General features: G+C 51.5%; 1 protein-coding gene across 4 annotated transcripts in view; it reads right to left on the bottom strand.

Moving 5' to 3' along the window:
- Nucleotides 1-21,503, bottom strand: part of ANXA11 (annexin A11) — a 49,520-nt gene that overhangs the window by 6,126 nt on the left and 21,891 nt on the right. For 2 of the 4 annotated variants that reach the window (XM_030797695.1, XM_030797698.1), the window contains exons 2-11: nucleotides 11,481-11,543; nucleotides 9,474-9,589; nucleotides 7,643-8,035; nucleotides 5,916-6,003; nucleotides 5,580-5,674; nucleotides 4,795-4,908; nucleotides 2,757-2,847; nucleotides 2,246-2,325; nucleotides 2,061-2,117; nucleotides 641-734 (exon numbers count right to left, since the gene is read on the bottom strand). In XM_030797695.1, the coding sequence (XP_030653555.1) occupies nucleotides 641-734; nucleotides 2,061-2,117; nucleotides 2,246-2,325; nucleotides 2,757-2,847; nucleotides 4,795-4,908; nucleotides 5,580-5,674; nucleotides 5,916-6,003; nucleotides 7,643-8,035; nucleotides 9,474-9,589; nucleotides 11,481-11,535 (1,183 nt within the window). In that variant the 5' untranslated portion in view covers nucleotides 11,536-11,543. Of the gene's footprint in view, nucleotides 1-640; nucleotides 735-2,060; nucleotides 2,118-2,245; nucleotides 2,326-2,756; nucleotides 2,848-4,794; nucleotides 4,909-5,579; nucleotides 5,675-5,915; nucleotides 6,004-7,642; nucleotides 8,036-9,473; nucleotides 9,590-11,480; nucleotides 11,544-14,773; nucleotides 14,819-19,588; nucleotides 20,104-21,503 lie in introns of those variants that run through there. The other 2 variants (XM_030797697.1, XM_030797696.1) reach the window with 2 other exon arrangements.

The following is a 21,503-nucleotide window of genomic DNA, read 5'->3' as shown; positions in this document are numbered from 1 at the left end:
CAGGCAGGCCTCTGCCCCTGCATCTCCTTTAGGTTTTTAAATCAAATGTCATGACCTCAGTGGTGACTGGCCCAAGCACTCCCTATCTGTTTCCAGCTTGATTTTCCTCTACAGGATTTACCATCTGATACAGATTTTATTTCATTGTTGTTTACTGTCTGTCTCCCCAAATGAGAAGGTGCAGCCCATGGAACACAGACTCTGCAGTGCCCTGCCCCCTACCATGACCCTACACCTGCTCCACCACCTGACAGACTGACCCATGGGGGACAGCGATTTACATCTGTTGAATGAATGAGTAAATGAATGGCACCCAGTATTATTGCTATGACTGTTTCTTATGCCAGGCTTTGGAAAACACTGGATTGGGTGCTCCCGAAGGACTCTCCCAACTCTGACATTCCACATTCCCACGTACGAAGACACCAGGTGTCTACACCAGTGGAACCTCCAGAACTGGATGTTTGCCAGAACTCAGGAAACCCTCTGACGGTGTCTTTTAAATCCCCACCAGGGGGCTCTTTTGAGGAGGCGAAAGCCCCACGCAGGGAGAAACCAAGTGTTTCCATAGCTTTGTTTCCCCACAATCCCCTGACTGCCCTCATCTAACTGGCCTCAGAGGGACCCCGGCCTGCCTTACCTGCTACCAGGTGGGCCCGGCTCCGGGAGCACAGAACCACATTGAACTTGGACTCATCTGTTCCCAGGCGGTTCTCCCCGGCTGCATACAGCTCCTGGAGAGAGAGGAAGAGGGAGAGAGAGGAAGACGCACATGCGGCACAGGCCACACCCAGACCCCAGGCCCAGGTCACCCAGGAGAGCCTGGTAAACTTCTGAAGGTTTGAGCCTAAAGTATTTGTCAATTTGCAACCTCTGAACTACATGGCCTCTAAAGTGCCTGCTAGGCCTCAGGTAGCAGCCCTGAAAAAGAGCAGAAAGCAGCAATCAGGGGCTGAGATCCCACAGGTCAAGATGAGGCCAAAGCAGGTCTGGACTGAGAAGGCAGAGCATGAGACAATTTTTGCCCCGCTAAAAGTGGCATGCAAAACTCTCGCTGGAGCAAAAGCCAGAGCCCTGAGCCCCAGGGGTGTCCAGCCCTGACTCCCAGAATGGGAATGGATGTTACCAGCCAGAGAGACACTGAATAAGGCAGACCCTGCAGGAGCAGCAGGTCTGAGACCAGGGCAGAGGCAGGTGCTAACTTGGCACAGAGGACCGAGCCAGGGGTATAGGCCCTTGTCCAGGCTCTGCCTCTAGCTTTCAGTTGGGAACAGTGCTCAAACTTTTTGAGCCTCAGTTTCCTCATCCGGAAAGCAAAAGGACCAGACCAGAGGAGTAGCTCTCCTCCAACCCTAACAAGGGGGCATTCCTTGAGGTCTCACTCCAATCCCGCAGATGGTAGAGATAATTTAGACCACTGGCAGCTCCTGGTGAATGCCCTGCCATGGATGACAAGAGCAGTGAAGGGAGACAGAGAGGTATGGCCAACTCCACCCCACCAGGAAGTCATGGCTCTGCCCTGCCATAATACTATGGTTGAAATTCATTAGTGGGAAACCCAAACTTTTCAAGAGAGTAGCTCAGATGCCTGGACTTTGCTTGGACTTTTCGCCTTTTGTCTGCAACTCACAAGGGGGACAACGACAGAATTCTAAGGGTGCTCAACTAATGTGGCAGCTGGTTTCTAGGCTCAAACCCTCAAAAACTTAATAGGCAAGTGCAAATTCTGCCCCTTTGCAAACATAATGGTATGTGCAACTAAACATGGGGAAAGTACGCTGTCACATGAAATCCCACATCCAAAACCGTGATCTATCAACTATTGAAATACTAATTATCTCACATGTTCCCTCCTATAGGTGGGGAAGCTGAAGCCCAGGAGGTCAGATGACCTGCTCTAGGTCATACAGTTGAGCAGTTCAGTGCCTCTGAAACTCACAGCATCTGCAACCCACTGCTTATCTATTGTTCTTTCCACCCTAGGGCACCTCTCTCAGGAAGCAAGAAAGCGGGGTACATCCCTGCTTTAGGAAGTCCAGGGGCCTGGCCATCACACTCACCTGGGCATCTCTCTGGGCGAGAGACATGTCCACATTTGTGCTTTCATCACGGTTTCCCTGAAAGGAAGCAGGTGTATGGTCAAGCCCACTCCTTCCCCATTTCTGTTCCCTTTCCTCATTGCTGGGATCCCATCTCTTTGACTTCCATGGCTTGGGGGCCCTGAGCCCTGTCGTGGGAAAAGTACCTGAGAGAGAGAGATGAGGAGCCTCTGGAAGTGCCCTGATGTGTCGCTTCGAATGGCCTCTTCCAGGGTCTTTTTGAATTCTGAAAGGGAGAAGCAAGGAAGGTCCACCCTGTAGCTCTCTTTATGGAGCTGCCCATTGCAAAACACTATCAACAGTGGGTACTGGGGAGAAAAAGGCTGGAGGTCTTGGCTCGGGCTTGAGAGAACAAATAGCCCGTATGGCCCTCCAGGGATATACAAGCCTGTGACCTCCAGGCTGACCTGGCCTCTAGTCAGCCTTACCCAAACCACATCCAGGTTTTCCCTGGCTCTCCCTTACTTTAGTCATTTGCACCATGTATAAACAGAAGGAAGGGCTGGGTCTTGGGTCAAAGCCTAAAGTATTGGGGATGGCAGAAGATGGGTTGATAAGAAGGCCAGAAAGGAGTAAGAGGTCCTAGGAGAGAGTGAGGCCACAGCCCCGAGAGCACAGGGATCTACAGAGGGCAGAGGGCAGAGGGAGCAGCCTCACCTGCTTTGTAGGCTCTGTTTAATTCTCGGATGTGCTCATTGCTGCGAGAAGCGAGGATCTCAATTAGGCAGGCTTCATCAGTGCCAACCCCCTGCAGGGGCAGAGAATACAACCAACCATGAGCTTGTTCCAGCAGCCTCACCAGCACCCGGGAAGAAGAGTAGGGGCCACGCTGCTGCCCTGACCCCAGCAACAGAGGCCCCTGACACAGAGACACACCCTCCGGCCACTCCCAGGCTCGAGGGAGTCAGCTCCTCTCCATAGCCCGAGCAAGCACAATGACAGTGGCAGTGGTGATGAGTAGGGCTCGCACAAAGGGACATCCCCATGGATCAGAAAACTGAGCATCAGAGAGGGGTACTGGCCAGTCCAAGGCCACACAGTAAATGGTTGGGTTAAAATGTGGACCGAGTCCTGCTTTATTTAGAGTTCAGCCGGAAGTGAGATGATAACAACTGAAAAAAATGGGTAAAAAGCAAGAGAGATCCAAGTGGACATACGAAACCCTGGTCCTAGAGGGGATGGTGGAATGTCTGAAAACAACTAGGAAAAGGCAGGAACAACAAGGATGAATGGGACAAGCATGCCAGGGACAGTTGACATGGTAGAGGACAGGCTGGGCAGCCTGGCTTGTATGTTGGTTTGAATCCTGGCTCTGCAGCTTACCAGCTGTGTGACCTTGGGCACATTACTTAACCTCTCTGTGCTTCCAGTTCCTTGTCTGTAAGACGGGAGTGATACTAGGACCTACCTCACAGAAAAGTCATGAGGATTAAGTGAGTTAATGTATGTAGAGCACTTAGGGCCTGTCAGGCAGGACGTGTGACATTGTGTCAGCTGTTTCCTGCTACAGCTACTATTGGGTTACTACACGTTAGCCCCTCACCCAGTAGTCCCAGCATGTCCTGAGACAGCATTCACTGTCCCCATTTCACAGGTGCTCAGGGACACACAGCTGGTGAGTGACAGCTGCCCCAAACCTGTGTGGTTTCTAACACTCCACAACCACCAGCTCATGACTCCGGCTGAAGACGGGGGCCAGGGAAATGTCTGGGTCCACTCCCTGGGGCCCTGGGCCATCACCCTGCCTGATGGCCTCCTGACCCCCTCCCTAGAATAACACATGTAGATGTGTTTCAGCGGAGGCCCCTCTCCTTTCCAGGCCACCACACTGAAGTCTCTGCTTCTCCTGAAGGAGGGAACATTCACTGTGCTTATCAGGCCTCTAAGTGACAGGCTCCTTCTGGGCTCCAGCCTGACTCATGGGATTCCCCTTCCAAGTGAGCTGCCTGCCCCTGCCTGCAGGTTGCACACAGAGCTGCAGGACTGCACAGAATGGACAGGACCCACCCCTCGGTCAAAACCCACAGGACTGGAGGAAACAGTGAGCCCAAGCCGGGCCCGTCAGAACCTGCCCGTTTGGAGACCCTGCTGGTCTCTTCTGGAGCTGGGTCTCATAGGTACGCAGAGAGTGGTCGACAGGCCCCCCCTCCCACCCCGCATGAAGCAGCCATGGCAGGAGAAGCACAGAAACTGACAGAAGAGTGGGCGCTCAGGAGAGACAGAGAACAGAGAGACGTCTGGCCTGGCCCTCTCCACGCCAGGCAGCTTGGCTTTACCCACACAACTGATTCTGCACTTTTGTTCTTAAACCGAAGTGTGTTTCTGTCATTTGCTAGTAACAGAGTCCTAAAGAATGAGAACGATACCAACCACAGCCTCCTACCCCTCTTCTTACCACAGAATCGCAACCTTCAAACCCTAGCTCCACCATTTCTTTAAGATGGAGAGAGACTTAAGCCTCCCTGATGATGACGGGTGTGTCATTTGCCTCTTGGGGAAATCACAGGGAGCACCCTTTTCTACAGCATGTGGACTCCAACACAGGAAGGCCTGGGAGCCATACTGACAACAGCAGCTAATGAGTGGGCTAGAACACAGCACGCCGAGCAGGCCTCCTTCTGGGCTGTGTGTCCACACGCATGAACACACACACACACACACACACACACACACACACACGTACACACATACACACCTTGATGGCTTCCTTTATCTCATAAGCGTCAAAGAGGACTGGGGTCTTCATCAGAGCCAAGATTGTCTTCTCAAAGTTTCCTGACAGTTCAGATTTCAGATCTTTGATCAAATCCTGATTGGATATTCAAACAAACAAACAAAAACAAGTCTATTTTAAAAATCCACAAGAGGTGACTAATAGGAGCCATATCCCAGATTTGAGGAGCAGCCGCATGGACAACCCCCAGGGGCCCGAGAGAAAAGCCTGCTCTTAGCCCTGCCCCAAACCTCCCGCATTTTACCAAGATGCCCAGGGGATCGGTGACACATTGAAGTGTGAGAAGCACTGGGCTAGAACACGAATCTAATTGATATTTACCCAATTTTTACCTTTCTAAGATTCAAAACCCCAGAAGTTCAAAATGCACTCATACACACCCCTCATACTTGGGCAGCACTCAACAGCCTTTCCCTGCAAAGCTCTTACATCAGCTAAACCCCCCAGGGTGGTCATGAAGAGGGCAGGGGTAGGAAAATGATGTGGCCACAACCTCAGTGAGATGTGGCAGAGCAAGGGCTAGAATCCAGGCTAGATGTCTGCAGCCTCTCAGCAAACCTCGGCACCCTGTGGCATCCTTCACCTCCCAACGATGCCACCAGCCGGATGGGCAGAAGGAAATGCCCTCCTGCTCCTTACTGTCCATCCGGGAGATCCGGGCCCACCCAAGGAAAAGCAGGGGTGAGCAGGGCTGTGCTGAGCCCAGGGCACGCCTCACTGTCCCGCGCCCCCACCCCACAGCTCGCCTTGCCGTAAGCCGTCTTGAAGGAAAGGAGGATCTGCTGCCGCTGCTTGTTGGAGCGACTCCCCAGGCAGTCGATGATGGCCTGCTCATCCGTCCCTGGAGGAAGAGGCAGCAGGGGTGGGTCGGGTAGGGGTCATGAGATGCTCTGCAGCTGAGACTTCCCTGGCCTGGGCCCCTCAACTGTCCTGGGCATGCCAGCCACACCCCCACATCCACCTTCTATCATCTCTGGGGCCAGGTCCGCGTCCCCCAGCTACCCCAGCCTACAGAACCACAGTGAAACTGCCTGGGGAATAGGGGGCAGGGGGTAGGATTTGAGCCGCCCAGGGTCTCTTACCGAAGCCTTTCATGGCCTTCCGCAGGACCTCAGCATCTCGCAGGGGGTCAAAGCCAGGAGCATCAGCTATGGTGCCTCGGCTTCCAAACTACTCGAACAAACAGTCTTAGGTAAGATGACGTGCATGCCGCCTTCCCCACATTCGAGGCTGCTCCACCTCTAAAGTCTGGGAACAGCCCTTTCTCTAAGAGTTGGAGTATCTAAAGGAGTCCACAGTCAACAACGCAGAGGACTCTACGCCGAGTCTGCCTAACTTGACTGTTATCTGGCCTTGTGTTCTAGTACTGAAGCTTTTTACTGGCTCCAGTGGCTGGGAGCCGACCTATAGCTGAGTCCTGACACTGAAAATCTGCCCAGTGCCCAGGTCCTCCAGGGCTGGGGCTCAGGCTCCTGATGAAGGGCAGGCCTCGGGAGCAGGGGCTGTGGCCTATCTCATCGATGCCTGGCCTCCACAGCACATGTGAGCACACATGGGTACTCCTAACGGGGCTGGCTAGCCCACGTGTCCCCTCCAGTGGGTACAGGTATTCAGCCTCCACAACTGTGCATGGCAGCCTGACGACCTCTTGATCTAGCACTGGTTCCCTCACACTGTTCTCTAGACTAGCATCTGCCAGACTTCCTCCAGACCCTGACAGCTGCACAACCCCACAAACTGGAACTTCCCAGGCTAAACTGTCTCCCAGTGGATTGTCTTTCTAGGGGCTGGAACAAACTGGTTATAACACAATTATGGGGGCATCTCAGGGAAAAGATAAGGGAGGGAGGCTGGAGGACGGCACAGGGTGGGGGAACGTGTGGGTATGGAAGGGAAGGAGGAAAGGAGACCCTCTGTCTAAAAATAGTCATCACGCACATACCACTACCCCTGTGCTGGCTGGTTGGGCCACAGAACCATGACAACGAATTCTAGGCTCTGCAAACACGAACTGTTCTCCAAAATGAGCCAAGATCAACCCTGGAGGAACTGCCAACATTCTCCCTACCCAAAGGGAATTTTAAGAATCCTCCAAAACCTGTCTGTGGGGGGGGGCGCATATCAAGGGGACCGAAGACAGCTGTTGGGCACAAAGCCTTGGGACAGGTGGCCTGTGCAGTTCTTACAAAACACACAGCCCAGGCAGTAAATGACACAGAGGAATAAGGAGTACTCTCCATGGGCGTTCTGACCCAACTCGCATGTGGAGTGTCTCATCACACTAGGAGAAACAGGACAGCTCCCTTGGGCCTTAAGCAATGCAACCCAGAGGTGGGGAGTCTGCAAGAAGGTGACGCTCTTTGTTTTTCTGTTTTTTGTTTTTTCTAAAGACAGGGTCTTACTCTGTCGCCTAGGCTGGAGTGAGTGCAGTGGCATGATCCCGGCTCACTGCAACCTCTGTCTCCTGGGCTCAGGTGATCCTCCCACCTCAGCCTCCTGAGTAGCTGGGCCTACAGGTATGCACCACCATGCCCAGCTAATTTTTTTTCTATTTTTAGTAGAGACAGGGTTTCACCATTTTGCCCAGGTTGGTCTTGAACTCCTGGGCTCAAGCGATCTGCCCACCTCAGCTTCCCAAAGTGCTGGGATTACAGGCATGAGCCACTGCACCCGGCTGACACTGTTTGTTAAAACAAGAAGTTGCAGCTGTAGGCCTGCGCCTTTCCCTGTCTCCCCAGCTACTGGGCCATGTGTCTCCAGCCTTTGGGGCCCAGGCCTGGACCGAGGGAGGCAGTGGGATGACACTCACCTGGGTTGGGGGCACAGCGGGGGTGACAGTCCCAGACCCCGGGTATCCTGGGTAACTCGGCACTGGCTGCTGCTGCTGCCCAGGGAGTGGCACTGGAGGCTGACCAGGGTAGGTCACTGGTGGCTGCCCAGGGTAGGCTCCTGGGGGCTGCTGTCCGGGGGGTGGCATGGGCTGGCCCGGCACAGGGGCCCCTGGGTATTGCGGATATGAGGGCATCCCGGAGGGTGGGTTTCCTCCTGGGGGTGGATACATCCCATAGGGAGGAACAGGCTGCTGGGCAGAGGGGGGCTGCCCAAAGCCACCAGGGGGCAGTGGTGGGTAGCCAGCCCCAGGGGCCCCAGGGTACAGGTTGGGCACGTTGGCTCCTCCAAATGTCCCAGACATGTTGGCCGCCTGCAAGGACACAAAGCAGAGCCTGAGGCCAATGGGCCCCGCTGCACTCTGTCCCTCCACCCTTTTTCATACCTAAGCCAAGTCAGTCCTCACAGCATCTCCGCTTGTGGAATATGAAGTATCGTTATACCCATTTCACAGACCACAGAATGAGTTTACTTGCTCAAAGCTACACAGCCAGTAAACAGTGCGACTGGATCCAAACCAGAGATCCTCATCCCCTTCTGCAGGAGAGATGCCTTGCCTCTCCACATGGTTGCTCCTCCCATCCCAGACCACCTGGGTGAAGGTTAAGAGCTCACTGCCCAAGAAGGCGCGTGGGTCCCATATGCAGGGTTGGGGGCACCCCCATCACATCAGCCTGCTACCCACAGACACCTCTGGCAGGCATGCTCAGGTGAATCTGCACTCACCAGGAATAAAAGCCTAAATCCTTAGGATGGATAGCCTCCTACACCGTGCAAGAGCTGGACCCCCAGACTTCATTTCCCATCTCACCCCCTCGCCTTTCCACTTTAGCCACACTGGCCTCTCCTCCCTGTCCCTGAGCACCTCATACCCCTTGGCACCTCAGGGCACTGGCATTCCCTAGACATCCATACAGCACTTCCTTCCCCTGCTGCAGGTCTTTGATCACACATCCTCTTTTCAGCCAGACCCACCTTACCGCTAACTTAAAATCATCCTTACATCACCCCACCCCCACTCCTGACCCCTTTACCCTGGTCATCTTGTTCCCATGGCACCTACACTTTCAATAACATCACATCGTTGACTTAAGTTACTGCCTGTCTTTTCCCCATAGATGATAAATGCAGCACGGCTGAGATTTTTGTTTGTTTTATTCACATATCCCCAGTGCCTAGAACTGGGCCTGGCACAAATTAGGGTGTGTATTGGTTGCATCATTTCCTCTAAGCATACGTTTGTTTTCAAATCACAAACTAAGCATACGTTTGTTTTCAAATCATAAAATGTATTATTTTAAAAGCAAAACAACAAATTTAAAAAGTAGCATGTCTGCCCAAGATACCTGCCACACACCCACCCAGGCCTAACCAGAAGAGCCCTCCATATGTACACACATGCACACGCAGGTATATGAATGTGGATACTCATACATAGCACGTGCATGCACACTCATGCACATACCCTCGCCACCTTCCCAACCCTAACCCCGCAGGGCTGAAAGGGACCTGTGAGATCATCTGGTCCCCTTCCCCTCATTTTACGGATGGGAAAAGTGAGACCCAGAGAGGGGCAGAGAGCAGGTGGCAGAAGCCTGATGAAAACCCTGTTCTAAGGTACAGCTCAACACACTACACACCACAGCAACACACACATAGACAACTCTGGAGCCCCAGAGGCCAGCAGCTTTGATTCCTCTGGCCACGCAGGTGTGGCCCCAGGGCTGCCTCAGCAGGAGGGCTGGACTCACCATTCCCGAGAGGTAGTCCTGGTTGAACTGCCCCGCATAGTTGGCCACGTTATCCAGCCCGATGGGGGGCATGCTGGGCGGAGGAGGGTAGGCAGCACCTCCCCAGGGACCACCACCTGAAAGCAACACCAAGCCCTTTAGCCCCCCTGCTAGTCCCCCACCACATGGGGAAAGGCAGACATGCGAGTTCCCAGGTGGTCAGGAAGGGAGGCCCAGTACAGCCTCGAGCCTCGGGACACCACAGACCACATGAAAATACCAGGAGGGAAGTCTCCCCCTATCCCACTGGCAGAGGAGGGAAAACCTTCCCCTCTTCCCAGGGAGGAAGGTGGAGTTCCCCAAACACTCCCAAGACCCTCTGTGGGGTATTAAGGAGGTTGGGAGAGCCCAGGCAGGCTCTGCCCTCCCAAGTTCACCACCATGGAGCAGGAGGAGAGACAATGACAGACTGTTGTGGGATACCATGCTGAGCCCATGACAGAGGTGACCACAGGGAGCTCTGAGATTTCAGTAATGCAAAGGCATTGGCGGGAGGGGGTTTGGCTGTTTGCTATTACACGTCTGTAAAAGGCAGGGAGAAGCAGGATAAGAGGCTGGAGGGAGATGGGGCTGGGTCATGGTAAACACAGATACCAGTCCACGAGAGGACAGGAAGAAACAGAGGTGAAAAGCCCGCTCTGAAACCAGCAGGACCCGGTATGTGCCCTGAGGCAAGGCTTTAACCCTCCTTAGGCTTGTTTCCTCAGCTGACAAATGGGCTAATGGTGAGTGTATGCCTAGACTGCTGTGACGAAGACTGAGTTAACACCTGCAGGGCTCAGCTGGGTGCCCCATGGGCATTCGACATCATCATGCAGCCTCTGGCCTATTAGATGCTTTCCTGTACATGGCAGCTTCGGATAGGCTCTTCATCTCCTGGGCTCCAGATCCTCCAGGACGAACCTTCCCTAAATCTCCTGCCTCCTCCTCTCTTGCTGCTCAGAGGCTGCTCAGCTGTGCTAGCAAAGGTGGCAGTGGCAGGATCTGGATGGCAGGATTTCTACTATAGAGAGGGAACCGAGGCCAGTGCCAGCCAACCTGGGGTGGGCTCATTCAGAGGGCAGTGGCCCAGCTCAGCCCCTAACGTGCCCTGGGACAGCAGCTGAGCCACCTCTCAGTCTAAGTCTGTTCTTCACCTGCTGAATGAGAGGGAAGGTAAATGGCCTGCAGGTCAGGGGGTGCTCAAACCACAGGACCTCAGCTCCAAAGAAATGAATGATGCCTAGGAGTCCCCTGGGGCGAGGGGCAGTGGCTCAGGCACCCTCAGGATGACCAGCCTTGGAATGGCCCTTTTCTCCCCTTGGTCTCATGAGCCCTCATATTTCCTTTCCCACAGTGGGGACCAAATCTCATTTGAGGACCTAAAGGGGCCAGGGCCAGAGAAGACGACTTCTCCATGTGACTACCCACAGCTCCTGCAGAAAACAGGGAGTGAGTGACCTTTGACCCTTAGCATCTGCCTCCACTTCCTCTCTTGGCAAGGGGGATCTTGTTGCTGCAAACTCGCACACCTTGAGCAGAGGGTAGGAGAGGTGGCAAGGGGCAAACATCACCTAGCAATGCTTTGGAAGACATCGCGTCGCTCTGCCTGCCTATCTCATCAGTATCCAGGACCACCTAATGAGGGAGAAATCCTTGAAGCAATTTTGCAGAGAAGAAAACTGAGTCTCAAAGTGACAGCATTTGCCCACTGTTACTAGAGAGTAAGGCAAGAGACCCAGCCCTGGGCCTGGTCCAGGGCTTTCTGGAGCCAGTATCGAACCCAGGCCTCTGATGGCCTCAGCGTCATGCTCTTCTCCAGCCCCTGCCTCGGCTGGCTGTCCCTCTACCCCTGTTGTCCTCTCCTCCCCTGCTGGGCCGTGCTGTGAGGGGACGAGGGGAGTGAGGAAACTACTGTTCTCCCCTCTCCACTCCCAGCCACTGTACAGAGGCAGCATTCACTCTCCTCCCCACCCCAGACCCTCTTACCTGGTGCAGCTGGTGGGTAGCCACCTGGGGGCGGGGGATAGCCAGGATAGCTCATGGTTAGATCTGGAAGAGAAGAGGAAAGCACACTCAGGCTCTGCCTGGGAGCCTCTGCTGGCCTGTGGGACTCAGCTTCTCAAGAGGGCAGCCACCACCACAACCGCGACCCTGCAGAAGAGCTGCTGCATCTGCCCTGCTTGTCGCAGACCAGTTCACTGTCTCCTGCTGGTGCCTCCAGCTAGAAACAGTACCCACCAGCATGCTGCCTGACTTCTGGGCCAGGGCTACACCCCCGGCCCCACCTACAGTGACAGGATTCACTGCCCACGAGCCTGTTTCCCTGAAAGGCCCTCTCACTGAAGCTTTGCTCCTGCCTCTGCTGGCAAGGATGCAGTGCGCCTCTGAGCCTGTTCTCCCACCTCAGAGGTAGAGACGCACTGCCTCATTCTCAGGACTCTAGGTCTGTCTATTTATCTTCCTGTGCCCTTATTGCCATCCCTCCAGCAACAGGGGAAGTCAGAGACCCCTGTCTCTCCTCATTCTCCAACCTCTGGTTCATCAGGCAAGGGGACCTGGTAAGGTATGGAATCATCGTTCCTAGAAGCAAAAAGGGCCCTCAGGAGGTTCATCTGATGCAGGGTGAAGAACCAGGGCAAATGAGGCAGCACCACCCTGTTTCTGCAGCAGAGGCTGCTGATTAAGAGAAGTGATTTGCAGATCTGTCAGTAAGGGAAGAAGAGCGGCCTGGACAGGTGCCAGGTGAGACACCTGCTCTCACGAAGTCCCTCTGAACATGGATCCCTTGGCAATGTCCCCTGCCAGTTAAATTGTGAGGAGGGACACAGATCTGCTGTGACACCGGCCACACTGTGCAACCTGCCTGCTCTTGCTAATAGCAGCTGCTGCTGCAGTTTGCAGAGACACCCAGTGGTAGGCGGGCATGTGAGGAAACCTGCAGGCTTCCTCAACAATCATACCTGCTCGTCTCGGATATGCGGCTTCTTTTTACACACTGGGTCTCACGCTGCAATGCATATCAGAATCACCTGATGGGATTGTTAAAACACATTGCTGGGCTCCACCACCAAGAGTTTCTGAGACAGTGGAACCAGTTTTTGCATTTTGAACAAGTTCCCAGATGATGTTACTGGTCCAGGGAACCCACTTTGAAGACCACTGTTCTGGCCATGCTGTCCAACTATAAGAGTCTAGCTGCCCTTCATATCTATCTTGAAGAACTGGGCACATTGGGTTTTGTTTGTTTGAGACAGGGTCTTGCTCTGTCACCCAGGCTGGAGTGCACTGGCACAATCATGGCTCACTGCAGCCTTGACCTCCTGGGATCAGGTAATCCTCCCACCTCAGCCTCCTAAAGACATGTGCAACCACACCCAGCTAATTTTTTTTTGAGAGTCTTACTATGTTGCCCAGGCTGGTATATGCTGTTCTTTTTAAGTTTTTATTATTTATTTTTATTTTTTTGAGACAGGGTCTCACTCTGTAATCCAGGCTGGAGTGCAATGGTGTGATCTCGGCTCACTGCAACCTCTGCCTCCTGGGTTCAAGTGATTCTCCTGCCTCAGCCTCCCAAGTAGCTAGGATTACAGGTGCCCGCCACCACGCCTGGCTAATTTTTGTACTTTTAGTAGAGATGGGGTTTCACCATGTTGGCCAGGCTGGTCTCGAACTCCTGACCTCAGGTGATCTGCCTGCCTCAGCTTCCCAAAGTGTTAAGATTACAGGCATGAGCCACCATGCCTGGCCTACTTTTATTTTTTAAACAGGGTCTCACTCTATCACCCAGGCTGGAGTGCAGTGGTGCGATCTCAGCTCACTGTAACCTCCACCTCCTGGGATCAAGGGATTCTTGTGCCTCAGCCTCCAACAGGAGGGTGCAACCATCCCTGGCTAATTTTTGTATTTTTAGTAGAGATGGAGTTTCGCCATGTTGGCCAGGCTGGTCTGAACTCCTGGCCTCAAGTGATCTGCCCGCCACGGCCTCCCACAGTGCTGGGATTACAGGCGTGAGCCACTGTGCCCGGCCTACATGCTGTTTTTAAGGAAGCTAAAGAACTTCCTTAAGGTACCACCGGTCCCCATAGGTTGGGCCTGGTTTACAGCCCTATGGGTGTAGTCATTTGTTTGGGTCAGTGGGTCCAGAGGTGACTGTAGGCAAAGCCCTATGGCTTTGGAGAAAGCTGGAATTGGCTCCCTGTAGTGTGGACCAAGGACCTACTCCTTGCACAGTTTTCGGTCTCTCTGAGCCCCTAAGCACGTGGTGGATGAGGTCCCCGGTGGTATCACCTTCAGAGGGGGTGTCCCTGAGGCTGGGAGGGCTGTCAGTACAAAGCCCTCCCTGTCCTGGCCCCAGCCTGACCCTTCTGCCCAGACTCTGCCAAACCCTCAGACTTCACTGGTGAGGAGGTAACCTGGGAGATGTAAATGACCAGTGGGCCAGGAACCTTCTAATAGGAGGAACTGCCCCACAGGTGAGCAGGAAGAGCCGGGATGGTGTCTCTGTCACCTTCCTCTCTGGAGACCCTACTAGGCAAGACCTTTGAGCACCAAAGACACTCTCCACTCCTGGCCTCCTCTCAGAGAAATGAAGCCAAAAGCTCCATCCACAGCCAGGCCAGGGAAAAAACCCAAGAAACAAAAGCTGGATACCACCCTGTTCCTTACACCAAGTAAATTCCAGCCAGGCCAAATAATGCAATGAAAGAAGTAGCCCCAAGAACCAACGGCATAAAATAAAATTTCAGCGTAAGAGACAAATTTAAAAAAATAAAGATGAGAAAAAAACTTAGGAAAAAAGTTTTATTAATATAATAAGAAAAAGATCAATAACCACTAGAGAAACTGTCAAATGATGTGAACAGATCTGGCAGTTACAGAAAAGGAGCTGAAGATGTTCACCTTCACCAATGTGCTGAGGAAATCACCAATTAAAAATATACAGATGTTGGCTGGGTGCAGTGGCTCACGCCTGTAACCCTAGCACTTTGGGAGGCCAAGGGGGGCGGATCACCTGAGGTCAGGAGTTCGAGACCAGCCTGGCCATGGTGAAACCCTGTCTCTACTAAAAATACAAAAATTAGCCAGGCGTGGTGGCGGGTGCCTGTAATCCCTGCTACTCAGGAGGCTGAGGCAGGAGAACGGCTGGAACCTGGGAGGCGGAGGTTGCAGTGAGCCAAGATTGTGCCACTCCACTCCAGCCTGGGTGACAGAGCGAGACTCCGTCTCCAAAATAAATAAATAAATAAAATACAGAGATATCAAAATTTAAAATGACACACCTTTGACTCAGCAACTCTACTTCTGTGTCTTCCCCAGACACACACCTGTGTGAAATGTCATACAGACATGAATTTTGCTACAGCCTTATCTGCAACAACTCCTAAACCTCCACCAATGAGGCTGGTTAAATAAACCACAACAGATCCAACAATGGATACTCTGTAGCTATTTCTGGAATTAGCCAGCTCTGTATATGGAAAGATGACATGACCACCATTATTAGTCAAGGTGCAGTACTGTGTATGTACTAAGCTAATAAAAAACCCAGAAACATACAAACTAAGTGGTTCCTGTGTGTATACGTGCACGGACATCCTTGGAATGACACACAAGAAACTAGCTAACACTAGCTGCCTCTCGAGAGAAAAGCTGGGGCTAGAAAATGAGGCTTCCGGTTTAGATCTGTTCCCTGTGCATTTCTGCCACATGTATGTATTGGCCATTAAACAACTTTTAAAAAGGCCCAATTCAGGTGCAGATTTCTGAGCTCACTTGAGGCTAGCCCTCTGGCCCCCAAAGTCCTGGCTGGTCTTCCAAGACTAAAAGAACACACACAGGGTCCATTCATTTCCAGGCAGCCTTGGTAACCCTGGAGGGCCTGCAGGCCGGCCTTGATGGCGCTTGTGGAGCTCATTCCTGGGGTGGCTTTTAAGGGAGTTCCTAGCAGGAGTCAAAATCTGCCTCCTGGCTAGGAGTTCTGCCCTGCATGGCCCCATAGGGCAGGTCGACCCCACCGTGAGCTGTGGTCCTGCAACCCTGGGTCTTCCCCTCTCCCCAAGATACACCTCTAGTCCTCCCTTCTTAGAAAGAATAGCCTCATTTTTCCCTCTATTATTCTCTGCCTGAAATAGTTTTAAGCCTGCTCCCCACTTTTTTTTTTTTTTTTGAGACGGAGTCTCACTGTGTCGTCCAGGCTGCAGTGCAGTGGCATGATCTCGGCTCACTGCAACCTCCACCTCTTCGGTTCAAGCAATTCTCCTGCCACAGCCTCCCAAGTAGCTGGGACTACAGGCACCTGAGGCACCTGCCACCACGCCAGGCTGATTTTTGTATTTTTAGTAGAGACAGTTTCACTATGTTGGCCAGGCTGGTCTCGAACTCCCAACCTCAGATGATCCGCCCGCCTCGGCCTCCCAAAGTTCTGGGATTACATGCCTGGCCTGACCCCACTCTTATCTTTCTCTTTTGGTTCTTTTCAGGACCAAAGGCCCCAGGTATGGTCTGAAGAGTGCAGGGCGGGACCTTCATCTCCCTCCAGTGGATGCTACTTCCCACCTTCCTGGACTGGTACACGTGGGTTTTCCAGGCCACGGAGACCTTATGTGGGCTCCTGTGAAATTTCTCCCCTGGGTTCTGCCCATTGCTCCAGTCTGCTGAGACCTTCTGGGATTCTGCTCAACATCAAACATCTTCCCCCTCTCTCTCAGCTTTGTTTTACATCCACGGATGCGATAAGCATGGCATTTGTGTTCTGCCAAGTAACCATGACGAAAGGGCCAACGAGGGACACTACAGAACTGTCATACTCAGAACTCCCCAGTTCAACATCAAACACTGGGCACCATGTGGGTGCAGGCATTTAACCAGCTCTCCCCCAACTCATTCTGCCACCACCCAGTACACATTTCTCCACGTGCCCAAGTGAGGGTGCTAGCACATCTACTCTGAAGAGAGCCTGTTTATCTGCCTAATTACCCCCAGGAGAAAAGTAAACACAGCCCAATAGCCAGGGGTGACCTTCAGGTGGACACAGGCTCCCAGTGCTGACCAGTCTCCCCCGCAGCTATCCATGTTCTAGGAGGCTAGAAGCTGCAGGATTAGCACACAGCTCTGACTCACAGAAGCAGCATTCTTCTCCTCCTTTTCTTTGAAAATTAAGAAATCTGCTCATGGTCCAGTCTTCTGGTAACTGTGACCTCTGCATTTTTTCAAAAGAGGCCACTGCAAGGGGCTGTCCTTGGAGAAGTCGTTCCCAGCACCCCAGGGCTGCCATATCTGGGCTCGGCAGGACTTCTAAGGCCCTCATGTCCCCCTCCCTAGCCTGTCTAGCCCCCACTCTCCAGGAGAGAGGCAACATAGCTATAATCCAGCAGACCTGCTCTCTCTCTCTCTCTGGCATCCATGAGAATCATACCTCCCACCCTGACCAATGCCTCTCCCGTCCTTCTTTCCTTGCATGGGGCAAGGGACATGCTTCACACTGCTGGTGCAATTCTGATGGCCGGGGCATGTCCCCCGCTCTACGCCTGCTTCTGATCACGGCCCTCTGACACGGGGACTCACTGGAGAGGCCTCCTGCACACAGCAGGCAGCTGGCCTCCTTAGGGATTGGTCCAATTCTTAGGAACCTGTCTCTGGGGACCTTTTGGCCTCTGGTCCTGCCTTTCAAGGCAGGCTGCAGCACAAATACTACCCTTCCTTCCTCACTGCAACCACCCACCTGCAGCTGTGCACTTGATTTCATCCAGCTGGGGCCTTCTCCAGTTATATCGGTGCTTCTGTAAAATAGTCACCTATAGGGCTTGTTAAAACCCAGATTGCTGGGCCCCACCTCCAGAGTCTCTGAATCAGTGTCTCTGGGGCAGGGCCCAAGAAGTTGCATTTCCAATGGCTCCCAGGTGATGCTGATGCTGCCTGCCTGCAGGCCACACCGCTTCATCACGCATGATAATCACCTGGAGAGCTCGCTAAACATGCTAGTGCCCTAGCCCCCATATTCTGGGCCTTTTAATCTGGGATAGGCCCAGGAATCTGAAATGTAAACAAGCATACATACCCCCCAATCCCCAGTAATTCTGATGTAACTGGTTCAGTGGTCCACACTCTAGGAAACACCCTTTCCCTTAAGGTATTGGACACTCTCTCTAGCTTATCTGATCTCACTCTTTGGAATGGTTTGGATTTACGTCTCTGCTCAAATTGTAATTTGTAATTACAACACAATCGAATTGTAATTCCCAGCATTGGAGGTGGGGGGCCAGGTGGGAGTTGACTGGATCATGGGGGCAGATTTCCCCCTTTGGTGCTATTCTCATGATAGAGTTCTAGTGAGATCTGGTTGTTTAAAAGTGTGTAGCGCCTCCTCCCCACACCTCTCTTCCTCCTGCTCCAGCCAGGTTAAGATCTGCCTGCCACATGATTGTAAGTTTCCTGAGGCCTCCCCAAGCAGATGTCAGCATCATGCTTTCCCTCACTTGGAGAGCTCACTAAAAATGCTGGTCCTTGGCTCCCATATTCTGGGCCCTTCAACCTGGGATAGGCCCAGCCTGCAGAACTGCAAGCCAATTAAACCTCTTTTCTTTATAAATTACCCAGTTTCAGATATTTCTTTATAGTTGTGTGAGAATGGACGAATACACTCTTCTTCACAATGGTAAGCTCTAGGGACACGGACTAGACCTAGGCACCCCCACTGTTGTATGGCGGATGCATCTGACAGCAATCACTTAACTTAAGCATACCCAGAACGACCCTACAGTCTAAGAAGAATGTGTGTTCAGAGTTCTGAGCTAAGGAACTGTGGCCAACCTGGAGATCCATTCCTTATCAGAACCCCTAAGCCATTCCATGGGATGCAGGCCATACAGGAGATCAAGGCCCTTTGTTCTGCGTTAAATGAAGGTTGCCAGGTGGAGGTGGTTAGGAAGGAGAATGCTAAATTAAAATGCTACACAAACTGCATGCTTTTCACAAACAGTAGTGGTCCTCCCATCCAGCCTGCCGCCACTGGGCTGCCCCATATGTAAGTCCCCTCAATAAGCCCTGTGTCTTGTTCACTGGCTCTGGGTCTCTTCTTCGGCCTCTCAAACATGGTGCCATCCCTACTAAAGTCGACAGGAGTCTGGCATGACAGCACTGCATCAGAGGCCAGCCTCAAGGTGTTCGGTGAATGCCAAAAGCATAGAGCAGCTATCTGGGCGTGCTTCTCAGGGGCTGCAAAACAGCCTGTTCCCTAAAGCTGTGTTATGTGTATGTAAGTGTACCATTCAATTCCACAGGCTCTAAAAGGGTACTCTAACACAGGAATCTAGAAATGCTACACTGGGACAGGAGGCAACTGCCAGAGCAAGAAGAGCCTCACTGCCCCCACTCAGTCATCCCCCTACCAAAAGGGAAGCCTTGCTGTGTCTCTGCCCAACAATGGGAGATAGAGATATGGGCTCCAGCCACCAGCAAGGCTAGGCCATGCACATTTGCTGGTGTCCTGCCTGACTTCAGGGACACAGAAGGGAAAGGAGGGGTGGATGGTGTCAGTGCCATGCCTGGGACTCTGCACTGTCCTCCCCAGAGGGACAGCACAGGGCTCATTTGGGAACAGAGCCTACACCAGGCTAATGCTAAGAGGCAAGTGCCTAGAAACATCATCTCAGGCCAGAAGCCACACAGCAGTGACACCCCCTGCCCCTCAGGGCCTAGCAGCAAACCAAGCAGACCTGGACCAGAGTGGATGCTTTCGTGGAGTGATTTTCCACTGGCCTTCCCCAGCCTGGTGGCTGGAATATTCATTTGTATATTGGTTGTTTTTTTGTTAACATTAGATCCTTAACCTGTTTTTACACACACACACACACAATTTATTTTTTAAAATACTTTCCCCATAAGGTTGCATCCATAAAATTTAAATATATCATTGCTATTGTTTAAATGTATCCCCCAAAGTTCATGTGCTGCGAACTTAATGGTCAAAACAACAGTTCTGAGAGGCGGGACCTTTAAGAGGCTCTACCCTCATGAATGGATTAATGTGTTATGGAGGAAGTGGGCTCCTTACCACCAGTGTGTTTGTTACAAAAGTATAACATGCTCTGTCTTACCCACATGATGTCTTCTGCTATGTTATGAAGCAGCAAGAAGGTCCTTGCCAGATGCAGCCTCACGATCTTCTCAGCCTCCAGAACTGTGAGCCAAATAAGCTACTGTTGCTTATAAATTACTCAGTCTGTGATATTTTGTTAGAGCAGCACAAAATTAACTAAGACAATAGTTTAAATCATGCAGGTCCAATAATCCCTGCTGATATATTCTTTAAAATGAAAAGACAAGCCCAGGCACAGTGGTCCATGCCTATAATCCCAGCACTCTGGGAGGCTGATGCAGCCAGATCATTTGAGCTCAGAAGTTTGAGACCAGCCTGGGTAACATAATGAGACCCTGTCTTTACAAAAATAAAATACAAAAAAATTAGCCGAGCACCATGGCATGTGACTGTGGTCGCAGCTACTCTACTCAGGAGGCTGAGGCAGGAGAATCATTTGAGCCTGGGAGGAGGAGGTTGCAGTGAGCCCAGATCACGCCATTGCACTCCAGCCTGGGCGATGGAAGTGAAACCCTGTCTCAAAAAAAATAAAAAATAAAAAAATAAAATGAAAGAAAGAAAACACAAGTCATAGAATGGGAGAAAATAAATGCAAAAGACATATCTGATAAAGGGACTATTATCCAAAATATACAAGGAACTCTTAAATCTCAACAAGAAAACCTTATGATTTAAAAAATAGGCAAAAGACCTGAACAGACACTTCACCGAAGAGGATATATAGGTGGCAAATAAGCATATGAAAAGATGCTCAACATGTCATTAATAAATTGCAAATGAAAACAATAAGATACTACTATACACCTATTAGAATGGCCAAAATCCAAAACACTGATAACACCACATGCTGGTGAGGATACAGAGCAATGGGAACTTCCATTCATCGCTGGTGGGGATGTAAAGCAGTATAGCCACTTTGGAGGACAGTTTGGTGGCTTCTTACAAAACTAAACATAGTTTTACCAATGATCCAGCAATCATGCTCTTGGTATTTACCCAAATGAGTTGAAAACTTTTGCTGCACACAAAACCTGCTCATGGACATTCACAGTAGTGTTATTCATAATGGCCAACAATTTGGAAGCACCCAAGGTTACACACTGTATGACTGTAACTCTATGATATTCTGGAGAAAGCAACTATGGTGACAGCAAAAAGATGAGTAGTTGCCAGAGGTCGGGGGAGGAAAGAATGAATAGGTGGAGCACAGGAACAGTAGGGCAATAAAACTATTCTGTGTGGTGCTGTAATGATGGATACACGTCATTACACATCAGCCAAAACCCAGAGATATTCAACACCAAGAGTGAACCCTAATGTAAACTATGGACTTGGGGTGGTAATGACGTGTCAATGTTGCTTCCCTGATTGTAACAATATACCACTGTGGTGGGAGTGCTGATGGCAGGGGGTGCATGTGTGGGGGCAGGGGGACAGGGAAACTCTGTGGTTTCCACTTCCCTCTATCCTTGTACACAAAGGTCACCACCAAGCAGTTTTCAACGTATAGTTTAAAACACACAGAAATGTATAATACATGTATATATATTTACATAAATATAAAAATGTGTATGCATATGTGTTTATACATGCTCAGATATATGTACATTTTGTTTTGGCTTTAAGTTCTGGGATACATGTGCAGAACATGCAGGTTTGTTACATAGTTATACATGTGCCACAGTGGTTTGCTGCACCTATCAACCTGTTACCTAGGTTTTGAACCCCGCATGCATTAGGTATTTGTCCTAAAGCTCTCCCTCCCTTGGCCCCCCATTCCCCATATATGTACATAATTTTTTTAAAAGAGGAAAGAAACTGATGCATCTGCAAACTCTCTTCACTCCAGCAGAAGGCTTGGCTCTGGATAAGTAATGGCTCAGGTGATAATGTGATATAAGAAATATATATCT

The sequence above is a fragment of the Nomascus leucogenys genome, chromosome 18 (genome assembly GCF_006542625.1).
Source record: "Nomascus leucogenys isolate Asia chromosome 18, Asia_NLE_v1, whole genome shotgun sequence".
Lineage (NCBI taxonomy): Eukaryota > Metazoa > Chordata > Mammalia > Primates > Hylobatidae > Nomascus > Nomascus leucogenys.
The sequence above is the reverse complement of the archived record's forward strand: the minus strand, read 5'-3'. Positions and strand labels throughout refer to the sequence as shown.